The sequence below is a fragment of the Apteryx mantelli genome, chromosome 8 (assembly GCF_036417845.1).
Source record: "Apteryx mantelli isolate bAptMan1 chromosome 8, bAptMan1.hap1, whole genome shotgun sequence".
In the NCBI taxonomy this organism is placed as follows: Eukaryota; Metazoa; Chordata; class Aves; order Apterygiformes; family Apterygidae; genus Apteryx; species Apteryx mantelli.
In genome coordinates, this window is record NC_089985.1 from 11,087,934 (window position 1) to 11,101,247 (window position 13,314).

At 43.1% G+C, this 13,314-nt stretch overlaps 1 protein-coding gene across 1 annotated transcript in view; it reads left to right on the top strand.

Annotated features, from left to right (window-relative positions):
- Positions 1 to 13,275, top strand: part of SOAT1 (sterol O-acyltransferase 1) — a 46,166-nt gene extending 32,891 nt beyond the window's left edge. Inside the window, exons 7-16 of the mRNA XM_013943266.2 lie at positions 1,095 to 1,377; positions 2,414 to 2,492; positions 3,184 to 3,265; positions 3,976 to 4,021; positions 5,153 to 5,282; positions 5,748 to 5,845; positions 6,383 to 6,481; positions 7,583 to 7,718; positions 8,558 to 8,703; positions 9,600 to 13,275. Coding sequence (XP_013798720.1) covers positions 1,095 to 1,377; positions 2,414 to 2,492; positions 3,184 to 3,265; positions 3,976 to 4,021; positions 5,153 to 5,282; positions 5,748 to 5,845; positions 6,383 to 6,481; positions 7,583 to 7,718; positions 8,558 to 8,703; positions 9,600 to 9,656 — 1,156 coding nt within the window. The 3' untranslated portion in view covers positions 9,657 to 13,275. The remainder of the gene's footprint in view (positions 1 to 1,094; positions 1,378 to 2,413; positions 2,493 to 3,183; positions 3,266 to 3,975; positions 4,022 to 5,152; positions 5,283 to 5,747; positions 5,846 to 6,382; positions 6,482 to 7,582; positions 7,719 to 8,557; positions 8,704 to 9,599) is intronic.
- The last annotated feature ends 39 nt before the right edge of the window (positions 13,276 to 13,314 follow it).

Genomic DNA, 13,314 nt, shown 5'->3' on the forward strand with positions numbered 1-13,314 from the left:
GTATCTGCAGTACACAAGTTAGATTGCATGTTTATCTTGCTGATTATCTTATCTTCAGCATATGAAGCTATAGTTGTCTTGATTATAATCGTCCCTTTTGTCTAGGTATTGGCTCATGCAGTATTGAATATTGCTTAACTGATTGTAACTTAATAGTAGTATGGGCTTTGGGGGAAAATAGGCATTTACCTCTATAAAATCAACTAATAGGGATGGGTTCTTTGCAATTACTGAAGAGGGGAAAAAAAATAGCTGCTGTGTTCTCAGCTAGATCTGAAAATTTGGATCCAGTTTGTAATTGAGCCTCTACATGGGAACAAATAAATTGTGTTGCTGTACTTGATTCTACCTGTTTCCCCAAGCTTGGGTGAGAAGAGCTGCTTATATATAAGAGTAAGCTCTGACTTTGGTAGCCCTAAAAAGAATTAAATATCTAGTCCTTTCTAAATTTTGGTTAATGAAATAAAGTATCTGGTGCACACCACTTGGACATATTTGGACTGACCATCTAATGACCCTAAGCCTTTTGGGTGACTTCTAAACTGAATCCATGTGGAATGCCTGCAGTTTTCACAACACAGGATTACATTAGGTTTGAGTGCAAGGTGGTTTAATGCCCTGTGCCTAAGGGGTTGGGGGAGGCCTCTTTAGGTGTTCAAACCCCTGGGAAAAACTGAATCTTTGAACCAGTTGAGGATGTCCTACAAGTGTTCCCCAGAAGTTTTTTTTGGACTCTGATTCAGCAGTGGATTGTTTAGTCGCATGCTGCTGCTTAGCATAGATGAGTTTGAGCACACTCTTAAAGCACATGTTGGTTTTAATGTGCTTAAGCCCTGTGGGATTTGAAGGTAAGCTGTGCTTGACAGCACTGATGACCTGAGTCCTTCATCTTCTGATGTACTTCTCAGTGGTCACTTAAATCTGCAACAGACAGCCCTCTGCTTCTGAGCTAAAACTGCCACAGTGGCTTCTCACTGAACCATCAAACAACTATGATCTGGGAACGTGGCCTTCTGTAGCCATTAAGTTGAGTAGAAGCATGTCTTAATGAAACAATGGACGCTGAATATTGTCTTTTTCTGTGTGCCTTCTAGGCTGGTCCTGGGATTTGATCTCTTGGTCTTTGTTTTTGGAAAGTTTCCTGTTGTTTTCTGTACTTGGCTGTGCATGTTCTCTGCCACAGTCATCGTTCCGTACGGCCTCTTCTTCCAATGGGCTCAGGGCTACTGCAGTTCCTCCCATCGTGTAATCCACTCTCTCTTCTACGGGATGCTGTTCACGCTCTTCCAGACAGTTGGGCTTGGGCTTGGACCGACCTATGTTGCTGTATCATATGCTCTGCCTCCAGCTTCCCGGTTTATTGTAATACTGGAACAGGTAGGGCTCCACCTGATATCTTTGGATACACTGAAGTTTGCTTTCAAATAGAAAGGGTCCCTTTTCCTAAAGGGTCAGATATGTGGGTGGGTTTTTTCATATTCATTAAATTAAGCCAGGGCTCTGATGGAGTTAAGCTTTGAGGTAAAGACAGACTTCTGTGAGGCAGGTCTAATGAGAAAGAGTAAATAGTAGACTTTGTTTTGGCCTGGAAACCACTTTTGTTTTTACCCTATGTTGAAGGACTTTATTGTTTTCGGAACATACTTCAAGGCTGAAGTTGTATTTATTTCTAGCTGTCTTGTGGATGCTAAACGCTTAAAAACAAGCTTAAGAACTGCTTGTGCCATAGTTTAAAGGAAGCTGTAACATTCCTCTAAAACAAAAAAACAAAAACATGTAGTCAGCAAGTGGTTCCTGTTTTCTCTCTTCTTCCCAAGAAGCAGCAGTCTGTCTATAAGACAGAACTTTACTGAGGATGGAGTTTCCTCTTTTTTGGAGGGTGGGAGAGTGTTCATGTGGAAGACCTGTCAGACCATCAGGGTAAGATAAAGATGGCCAGAGATGGACTGTCCTCAAGCCTGCACTCTTTTCTTTTGGTTCTTCAGTTTTAAAACAAAACCCTTGCATAGATGCTACAGACTTTATATGTGGCACCACTTTATTCCAACCTAGTGGTAACTGGAATACATCTAACCTCAAGGACTCGGTTTCAGAGCTTCAAACTGTACTGGGTTATTGAAATGGGTAGATTTTTTTGTTTGTTTTGATTTTTAGGTTAATTTGTTAATGATTTCTTGGCCTGATTTGGTTTCCTTGCATTGGCTGCAGTTCTATGAGTGTAAATGAAATATCTGGCTTTCCTGAGTCATGACTATTACTGCACTTTTCTCCTTGCACTGTTTTAATACATGTCAACTAAACAGGCTTGTGGGCAGAGGAATCAGCCCTTTCCTTTTAAAAGGGGTAAATTGGCAAGATACCAGGATGTTGAAGGGGTTACCGTAAATTCTGTCTCAATCTCTCAATCTTACAGGTTCGTCTTGTTATGAAGGCTCATTCATTTGTCCGAGAGAATGTTCCCCGGGTCCTGTCCTCTGTGAAGGAGAAATCCAGTGAGTAACTTGCTAAGCTTTTTCTGACAGCTGGATGCAAACAGCTCTTGCATTCCCTCCACTGCCTTGGGCTGGCCACATGAATAGGAGAAAAGTAACGTCTGAGTAGGTGACTTTGTGGGTGGGGAGCTGAAGAGCCTCTAGGCTGGCATTCTGCATCATGAATTCAGCCTGAATCTTTGGACTTGGTATTAGGCAATGAGACAGATTCTGTTCAGGTCTAAGCTGTCAGTTTTAAGTCTTGCTTCAACAGGACTCCCCTTTCCCTGCCCTTGTCAGCAGAAAGTGTAGAGGCTGCCTTCCCACCACCCACTTCAGTGCCCTAGTTGAAATGACAACAGAAGCACGGAAACTCTTTCAGCAAGGCATGTCAGAGCTGAACATGAACCCACATGTTAATATGGGCTTTAGAGCTTAATCTTGCCTGGGTGGGGAGAAAAGGTGATATCAGGGTGTTAGCACAGCACTGCCTGTCAGTAACCCTGACTTTTAAACTATGTTTCACAAGAGTAATTCCATCTGATAAGTCTAGCTTGCTTTTTCTCTAGCTATCCCACACTTCTCATTCCAGACTGATCTTTCTGAAGTGAGATGGGTAGTAGGTTGTGGAAGGGTACTGGGGAGACTGGACCTTCAGTGCACAGATTCAGTATTGCAGAGTTTTCTTTTTTTTTTTCCCCCCTTCTTCCAGGCCCTGTACCTGTTCCCCGAATTACTCAATACCTGTACTTCCTCTTTGCTCCCACCCTCATCTATAGAGACAACTATCCCAGGTAATGTGAACAACATCATAGAATGTTAAAGTAGTCTAAAAACTGAAGCCAGCATTGAGCATCCCTGGATGTGATCTATTTGGTTGATGAGTTGGAGCTTTCAGATAGTTAGGGTTAAGTTGGTAACTTGGCAAGGGCAAGACAAGTCTCTTCGCAGAACTTAGTCATGCAAACTCACTCTGCCACTAACAGTACTCTGACTACAGTTCTGGTTTTATATCTTTGGGAAGCACACCTGAAGTGAAACAAATGAAGAACTAGCTACTGAATAGCTGGAGTGATACAGAGGTCTTGCAGAAGTGTTACATGCTGAGTTTCGTGGGGTACTAGAAAGCAGCCCCATCTCTAGAGTTTGAGGAGGTAGGTTGACTCATTTAAAACCAGGTGCTCCTGAACAGTTGTGTTGCACTTTGGCAGTGTAAAGTCAGCAATCCTTTATGTCACTGCTGGGTGGATCACCATCTCCTATGTAATTGCATAATGCTGCTCTCAAAATACTTTCCCGTTTATGGAATTGTCGTAGTTGTCTTGCTGTAGTCGAAGTGAGGAACGAGCAATTTGGGCAGATGTCTTTTAAGAATTCAGAGGTTCTTAATCTGACATCTTACAACAGGCTCTTTAGGGTATAGGACAGTAAAACCAGTAACTGAAGGGAGGTTTTGCTGTTCTGAGATTATAGTTAGATGTGACATTGTGCATCCTTTTCCTAGGAATCCCACGATAAGATGGGGGTATGTAGCTACCAAGTTTGCACAGGTGAGTAATGCAATTGTATGACTAATGCATTTTCAGAAATCATCCAAACTGTGTTGCTAAACAATTATGCCTTTGGCACTAAATTGCTTTTTACTTGGTGTGGGCTTACTAGAAAAGAATACCTTTCAGTGATTAAAAAATAGACGGTCATCTTGCCACATTAATGGGTGTGTCCAAAAAAAAACCCCCTGTGCTTAACTGAGCCTTTACCATACCTTTCTTAAGCAGACTCCATTCCATACAAACAAAAACTGCATTTTTGGGGAAGGAGAGGGGGAAGCAGTGTCCATGCTCTGACCATCTTTACACTGTTGTACTGCATTGGCACAACTGTCTGCAGATGTTCAGACCAATTTTGAAATCATGAAATCAGGTCTTTGGTACTTATTTGAGCTTAAGTCTGACCTGATCTTCACTTCAGGGTCAAAAGAGAACCTGTCTGGATATGAGCTTCAATAGCTTCTTGCAGATGTGTTTTCAAATAATGACACTGTTTGAGTTTTGAGGGGGTGATGAAAGCCTTTGCTTTCACATGATACTTACCTGTTTAAAAAACAAAACAAAACACCCTAAAGCATGAAAAGGCCTTTGGCTACTCCCCCTTTGGCAAAAGGGGGAGACAGAGCGCACAGGTGGCTTGCAAGCAATCGGATCACTTAAAGCAGTGGCTTGCATTTTGACCTCTACTTCTGGAGGATCAGTGCATGAGCCAAATAAGCTCTGAGGTGGTTTGGCCTGTTAAAATCTCTTCTGGGATAAAACAAAGGTAAGCTTTAATATTAAATTGAACTACAGTAAACTTTCAATTGCTTCTGTTCTTGTCTCAGACCTAAATCACAAGGTACCTTCCACACTTACCTTGGCATTGGCATAAGTCTTTTGCATCCTAACTTAAAAGTGAATAGGACCAAGAGGAACTTAAAACTGCTGTAGCTGACTTTGCTTTTTGCTTGTCAACATGCTGTAGAGGTGGTTGCAGTTTACTTTCTGCCTGGACCCTTATGGAAGCTTATTAGTAGCAATGTAAAATACAATACTTTGACTTGTGCTGGCAGCTGCTGTTCCTCTGCTCCTGGAGCTGTAGTGTGGTGTTGTGCATTTCTCTTATGGAGACAAGCTCTCTTGTTCCAGGTGCTTGGTTCACTTTTTTATGCCTACTACATCTTTGTGAGACTCTGCATTCCTCAGTTTCGCAACAGTAGTCAAGAAACATTTAATCTTCGAGGGCTGGTCCTCTGCATCTTTAACTCCATTCTTCCAGGTAAGACCTGGATTGCCACACTGCAACTGTGGAGGAGGTGATAGGGAGAGGAAGTGCTTGATATAAGACACATTAATGTCAAGAGCACTTTTTGTCCCTTCAGAAGTAGAAGAGGAATCCTTCGTGAGGGAAGCAGCAGGCAAAGCTCAGCAAAGGAGGTTTTGTGGGGAGGCTTTGGTGTTGTGGCACTAAACTTCAGAATGAGCAGCACAAAATGAAAGGCTGGCTTTGAATTTAACCCTTTTCATAGCTAAGTTCTAGACTCTGGGGCAGCCTTGCTATTGCCCTCTGGTGCAAGGGTGACCCTGTGTGGTGAGAAATTGAAATACGTTTACTTTTTTGTATAGATAGCATAAAGCTCATCTGCTTCAGTATGTTTAAGAACAGTCTTAACTGTGTTACATGTTCCTGGTTATACCTGAGCAAAAACACTACAAAATCATTCTGACTCTTCCATGTTTCCAGGTGTACTGATTCTCTTCCTGGTTTTCTTTGCATTCCTTCACTGTTGGCTTAATGCATTTGCTGAGATGCTGCGCTTTGCAGATAGGATGTTCTACAAGGTAAGACGCACAAGCTATAGATTGTTACTAGCCTTCCATCCACAGTGTCAGCTTTTCCTTCTCTTAACTCAAATGGAAAGGTTAAGAGAAGCTTTATAAAGCTTCTAGAATTCCTTTCTCTAATGAAGTGGAAAGAGAAGGAAACTGCAGATAGCTTTACCAAATGGAGCATCCACAGTGTTTTGTTTGTTTTACATTGTTAGGGTTTAAATTTGTTGCTCCTCTGTAGAAGAGAACTGACCTATTTAGCGGTCTGAATTTTTCTAAGGTAATGTGGCCTGTACGTGAACAGAACCAGCCACCAGACCTGTTTAATAGCTCCGTTAGGACTCTTCTTGTCTTATCAGCCACTGCGGTTTGAGATAAAACTATACTTAGTACAAAGTAAAATGTTGGAAATGCAATGGAACACACTATTTCATGGCGCAACTTGTTATATTGGTTTGGTGTTACTCTGATCAACATCTTGGTAGGCCCGAAAGGACCTGTAGAATGTGTTATGCTTGTTTGGATTTATTCTTCATTCACTGCTTTCAGGACTGGTGGAACTCCACTTCCTATGCAAACTACTACCGAACCTGGAACGTGGTAGTACATGACTGGCTTTATTACTATGCCTACAGAGACTTCCTTTGGGTGAGTAACAAGCAAATCTATTCCTTCCCCGCCCCCCCCCCCCCCCCCAAACAATAAGGCATTTTTTCCTTCCCCCAACCCCAGCTTGTCTGGATTTGAGGGGGGGGGGGTGGGATTTGTAAGCAGAGAGTTAACAAAATGAGTAAGAAATTTGTAGCTGTTGTCCTCAGTGTCTTGGGATGGCTGCAAGCTGATGGCATTCTGCAGTGATTTACACCTAACAAAGTAGATCTAAGCTACTGCCTTTTGTCTCTCTGGTGCTGCTGTCAGAGTGGGATTGCTTCTAGAAACCCCTTTTGGTACTAAGGAGTATCCAAACCATTGTTTTTTCAGAAGTAAGGAAAAGCAGTTCCTTTAGTGGTGTTTAAAAACTTGCAATTTCTTATCTCTTAAGCTTTGCCAGCCAACTTCGCTGACTGGATAGGTTTGGAGTGAGGCATCTCAAAGATGGTTTCGGCAGGGGAAGGCTATACAAGCATGAACATGGCAAAGTTTGTAGGTCTTGTGGAAGTGAAGAAGGGCTTGTATGTCTGAAATCTTGTCTGTTCTCCAGCTACTACAATGGTAATATCCTATAAGCCTTGCCTTACAGTGATCTAAAGATGTAGGCTACCACCAGATGTTGTTCAAGGTTAAGTAAAGGTTATTTAAACACTTAACTATTGGGCAAGACAGTACACTTGTCAAAAAGCAGCATCGCTGTCTAAGTCCATAGCTGATTCAGCTATGCTGATGTGGGTAGCTCTCTTAGAGTATCTGTTGTTGAATTGAAAGTCCTCTGTGTGTGTAAAATGGAGGTCTGAAACCTAGTCTCTATTTGAAGTGTGACGGTTGACTCAACAGTCTCAACTCCTGTTCCTCTGTTTTGCTGAACTATGATAGATATTTCATGAGTGGACTCGAGGTGAGTACTCATGCAGCAAAACAGAAAGACATCTGAAGATAATGCTTAAAATCTAAGGTGTGCTGAAAGCACATAGTGTTTCTTATATCTTGGTTGGAGCAGGCCTTTCTTAGCTCAGGTAAATGACTTTGTTGAAATGAGCAAACTAAAAACACAGCAAAGTAGCTTATCCTTGGTTGTTGTCTTCTCTCTTCCAGTTTTTTGGTAAGAAGTTCAAAGCAGCAGCTATGCTGTCTGTCTTCAGTGTCTCAGCTGCTGTGCACGAATATGTCCTGAGTATCTGCTTTGGCTTCTTCTATCCAGTTCTCTTTTGCCTCTTCATGTGCTTTGGAAGTAAGTTCCTGAGAGAGAGTATGTGAGTGTGGTGTAGATTTTGGGGGCTGGGTGATGAGTGTGGTTCTCAAATACATTTTGCTCTTCTGATAGCATGTAAAAGACAACTGGTCCCATTAGGTTACCTGCTCTTGACTCACAGGGCTGTTTCTTGTCCAGGAGTTTGCAAATGCAGGCCCAAATCTTCTGAATGCAGCTAAGTAACTCAGTATATACAGACTGGGTTTGCAAGCTTGGGAATTAGGGAGACAAGGCATGGATGGGGAAGAGGAGGAAGCTATATATGATACACTGCTGTTCATGTGATGATGTACATACTTTAATAGCACTACTTCCTCTTTTCTAAGCTGTAGTTGAATTGCTACATGTCAGCAGGTTGGAAATCTTCTTAAAGCCAGTGTGAGACAAATTATTACTTAACTATTATAGCAAGGAGAAGAGCCCCTTATTTACAAGTTAGGGCTCTTAGCGTTTTATTTTGGGTTCTGAGCTAGAATGAATTAGGCTAGAATTCTAGGACATCTCTGCCACCATGTCCTGGTCCTCTGCCTAGCCCAAACAATACTGATCCCAAGCAGAGACAGAACTGTGCCAGCTTTTTGACAGACAATGGCATTCTGATTCTGGGTAGCATCAGATCAGCTCCTAAGATTTGCTGCATTGCCAGGTATGATTGGGTTTGTGTGCGCTGTACTGACCTTTTGGAATAGCCTTGTGTTGCTCAAGCCAGAGATGTAATGCTGGGGGGGAACAGGGGAGATCCGGTAGAATCAGCGGGTCTGATTCTTTGATCTTGAGGATTTTTTCTGAATGTTGCCTTTCATTTCACCTCTTTCCAGTGGTCTTCAACTTCATCCTTAATGACCGTCGGAAAGGGCCCATCTGGAATGTGATCATGTGGACGTCGCTTTTCCTGGGCCAGGGTGTCATCATTTGCCTCTATAGCCAGGAGTGGTATGCCCGCCAGTACTGCCCTCTGGAAAATGTGAGTGACTGACCTTTCCTATGGGGTAACTGACCATGCAAGTAGCTTGTCCTTTCTTGCCATGGGGACAGGGCAGGAATTAAATGGTATGAGCCTTTCTGACAATATACTGTACCAGTTCATTAAGATGTATTTAGTCTAGAAACTGTAGAAACTCTAGGAAAGCTTTGTCTAACAGAATTGCTTTCACTAGTGCTCTTGCTATGCCTATGGTATGCCACTACCTTTTTTCCCACATCTCTGAGAGGACATAAGCCACTACTTGAGAGTATGTTAGGCCATTCAGGTTGCATGAATGGAACAGCAGCACTTGGCCAACAAGATTGGGAGAAACTTCTAAGGTGCCCACAAAAACTGAGCCTATTGTCTGTTCCAAGGCTAGCGTGGGTGGCAGTGAGAGCTGGTTGCTTATAAAGCAGAAGAAATAAGGATACAACTCTAAAATCAAATGGACAATTTATAGCTCACTATCTTGATATCCAGTTCTGTTCTCCATTTTAAAAAAAAATTCCTGCCGTACTAGTTGACTTCAGTCTTGCCCAAAGGTGTTCCCAGGAGAACCAAACTTTGGTTTGAGTTCACCTCGCTTTGAGTTTGCAGTTTGCAGTTTGAGTTTGCAGTTGTAAATGTGACTGTCTCCCTGATGCAACACTACCGGATAAACCATTCAGCTGGTGTGTCAGAACTGGGGGTGAGGGGGGATGACAGGGGAACAGCTTGTTATGGCTGTAGCTACTTTCATGGCTCTGTTTAGTAGGGTTGGAACAGGGCTGCAGGGTGTGAAAATGTTGTTTGATCTCCCCTGCTAGGGGACCAAACAGACTTTCTTCAGCAGACGGCACCATGGCTGGTGCTATTTGCCTGTGACTAACACACTGCCTGTCCATATTTTCCAGCCCACATTCCTGGACTACTTAAAACCACGCTCATGGTCATGTCATATGCAGATGTAAAAGTGGTATACTCTGGCTGCGTCATCACCACAGAAGATCAGAGTCGTCCTTCGAGTGTTTGGACCGCTGACCTAACTCACTACCGACTTTTTATAAAGGAAGTTGTGCCTCCTGATTACTGGGGGAGAAACTGTAATATTTTTTGTAACTTTACTGAGGCAACCCAGTTGAACTGGATTGCAGCAGGCTTCACAGGCAGCATCTGGTGCACACTGTCCCAATTTGAGCCATTTCCATGCCAGTAAAACATTGAGCTGAAGGTGGAATCTACTGGAATCTTACTCATCCAGGGGTCCCCCAAGTTGCTGCTCTTCTGGACAATAGATACTCTGGTCAGATTTGCTGGTAGCTCCCTGTTGGCCTCCGCCCATCTTCCTTAGCCATCCCTTTACAATTTTTCCCTTTTGGTAATGGGATGCGTCTGCAGAACTTGTTGTCTTTGTGACCCTGTTTGTTGCTATGACACTGACACAAGTGGCAGAGCAACAGATTATTTGCATCCTTGCTGTGAAAGTAGCCAAAGTATTCCTGGATGGCTTTGAACTACATTCTACTTATGTCAGCTGCCCAGAAATTTAAAATGGGTAGAGGAAGAGGGGATTGTCAGCTTACTCTTGGTTGCATTGGAGAATCGGTTCTTTCTGGCTTTACAAAGATTTGCTATGTTCAGAAGCAGGGCATGGTGTCTGCAGTTTTTAAGTACTTTTTTTTTTTTTATACTGAAAGTCTTGGTTTTCTTAGATAAGCTCAATCTCTGTATTTAAGTTTCCAACTGACTTAAATCCGTAGCATCTTTGTGCTCTGAAGGCCCTGTAACTTGAGGAGTAGTGGTGTGTTTTTGTTGTTTTTTTCGTAGCTCTTATTGTTGCTCCAAGATGATCGGTTCTCTTAATACTTTTTTTTTTTTTACAAGTTAAAGAGCTTTTGCTTTAATTAGGCAGGTGCTTTGAGGTATAAAAGTTGTTAGGCTTTCTTTAGTGAGAAAGCTCTGAAATACTATGACCCAACTGTTAAAAAAAAAAAAAGACAAAAAAAAAAAAGGGCAATTGACTTTACAGGTACTTAGTGCATTCTCATTTGAAATGGCTACATCAAATCCAGTGCCAGCAGGTCTCGGTGCCTCTTGCCAACATGCGTTGTACCAGCTTCTAACACCCCGTCAATGGGGAACAAGGGTAGACCCAGTGGCTGGAGTCAGAGCTGCTTTTCCTTTCATCTGTCTTTCTCTGCTCTTGCATCAGGGAAGATTTCGGGTGGAGCTCAGTTTCCTAGGCATTGCCCTCCCCTTCCAAAGAGGAAGGACACACTCCTGTACATACTGGTTTGGGGAGAAGTATATCTGAATTTGTGTCAATATCTGTTTTGCAACAGCAGTTATCTGATCTGTCAGGCAGAGTCCTTCCAGTTTTCTTTTCTGTGCTTAGGGCTTTTGACAGACCAGATCGTAAATACTATTCAGGTATGTGTATCTCCAGTTTTACTGCAGTCACAGGCATTATTACTGGAGGGGGAGGGTAACGTGATTAGAGGTACCTTGACTTTGGTCAGAGGAATTTCTTAATTACTCAAATGTTCTTTATTGGCACTTTTCAGTAATGGCTTTTCCTTACTGACCTTCAGCCTAGATATTGGATACCAGTGTCATTGGGACTCTTGATGAACTTGTCTCTCAATCCACTTAAGACTGTCTTTTGGGTTACTATTCTTATTAACCTGAGTCAAAAATAATTTCACAAAAGCTAGGTGATACTTCAGCTCTTTTGGTTTTCAGTTTTCTGTGAAAAATCCTGCTCTTCAGAAAGGACATTTGTTGTGTCGGATTAAATTTGCCAAATCCAGGCTTTGCATATGTGGCTCTCAAAAAAACAAAAAAACTCCTTCTGGAACTTGTTTGCTGAAACTGTTCTGTTAATTTTGGAGGGAGTTTAGGAATATACTCAAACTTGGCAGTATTAGTATATAAAATCCTGAGAATGAGATGGTTTGCTTTCTCCTTGTTCAGTTTGAATAATCCTACATTTTTTCAGGTTACCTTTGGGGGGGGGACGGGGACATCTAGACCAGTTAAGGAGTCAATCTTAACCCAAGCTTCCTTTATAAATATATGTATATAACCAACCCCCAAACCTTTTGTGGCCAAACAGCTTTGTCACCTGCTTAATATAGGGTGAATGCAAGTCCAGTACTCTTGAGTCATGGTGCTCAAAACAATTATGTACAGATGTAATTGCACTCAAATAGGGTGTGATGGATTGGGTACTTGATTTTTCTTGATGCCTGTGTCAGGTCTTGCTACTATCTCAGTGTTCTCAAAAGGAGATAAAATCACGGCACTTTATGCCAAGTAGTGGTGTTTCCCTCACAGCTGGCACTGTGCCATATCCCGAATGAAGAATCTCAGCTTTTAGTGTGTCAGCATCCTCCGTGTGTGGAGCCGAAGGGCTTGAGCGTGTGGCAAGCAAAACCCAACCAGAAGGGGATGCCCAGCTGTTGGAGCTAGTCTTAGTTTTTGACGGGGGGGAGGTTTTTAGCCTTGTAGATCAAAGCATCTGGCAGCTGTGCTGTTAAGGCATTAACAATTGGGATTACTTTCAAGTTCTTGGGGTTTTTTAATTGCTCTTCAATGTGGGCTTGTCTTCATTTTTCTAATAGTACTGGAGGGAAAATACAAAGTCTTTTGCACATTGCTTGTTTAATGAGAGTCAATTATACTATGTTTGTCTGAGAAGAGTTTTCTTAGGCTGTGGGTGCCAGAGCCAGCAGTATGGTGTTCTGGCCAGTAACTTGGATGCCGAGGCTCGCAACCTGTCCTTTTCAAATTCTTAATAATAATAATATTATATATAGTTTCCTGTGGTTCTTCCCGGTGTAAGAACTGAAGCTTGCTTCCGTAGTAACTCAGCCTGTTTGGAAGGGGGAGAAGCTTCCAGCTCTGGAATGGCAGCCAAGACAGCTGCAGCTCTTTGCTCAATAACATCCAAAAACAGTATTAGTCTGGTGAAACATGTTCCAGTTTTCATGCAGATAACGCTTTCTTCTCAGGAAGACTGAATCTGTGCAGGATCTTCATGCCTAGTATGTCTTTTCTGTTGGAATATTTGGCTTCCAGTCTCCAGAATGGAAACAGTCCTGCATCCGAGCTGTTAGCTGTGCTGTCCTGTAAGAGCCACCCAGATAAGGCTGCGGTGGGAAGGGGGGAATCCGGATGTATTTTTTTTAATCTGAAACGGTGTGGTTGACATGAGGCAGTCCACCTGTTTAATGGAAAACTGAATTGTTCGGGCTCCTGAACGTAGCAGGGCCGGCAGGGTGGCTGGACCAGCGTGAACGTGCCCTGGGAGCGAGCCCACACGCTCTCGCGGTGTCCAGGTTAGGAGCCCGCTCTGCGCCGTGCCTCTGAGCCAGCCGGCTTCGGCCTCGCCTCCGCTCCCCGCGTTTGCGCCCAGCCCGGCTCCCCGCTTCCAGGGCCGAGGACGGGCTGCGCGGGACCCAGCGGCTGGGCCTTGGGCAGCTGCCGGCGCATCGATGTATGCAACCTGTACCATGTTCTGTCCTGCGGAAGAGCTGTTTATATAATCTACTGTAATACAGCAGTTGAAATATATTTTGCTATTAGGAGAGAAAAGCTGCTGTGGCCTCTTATTTGCCTCTCGGGGGC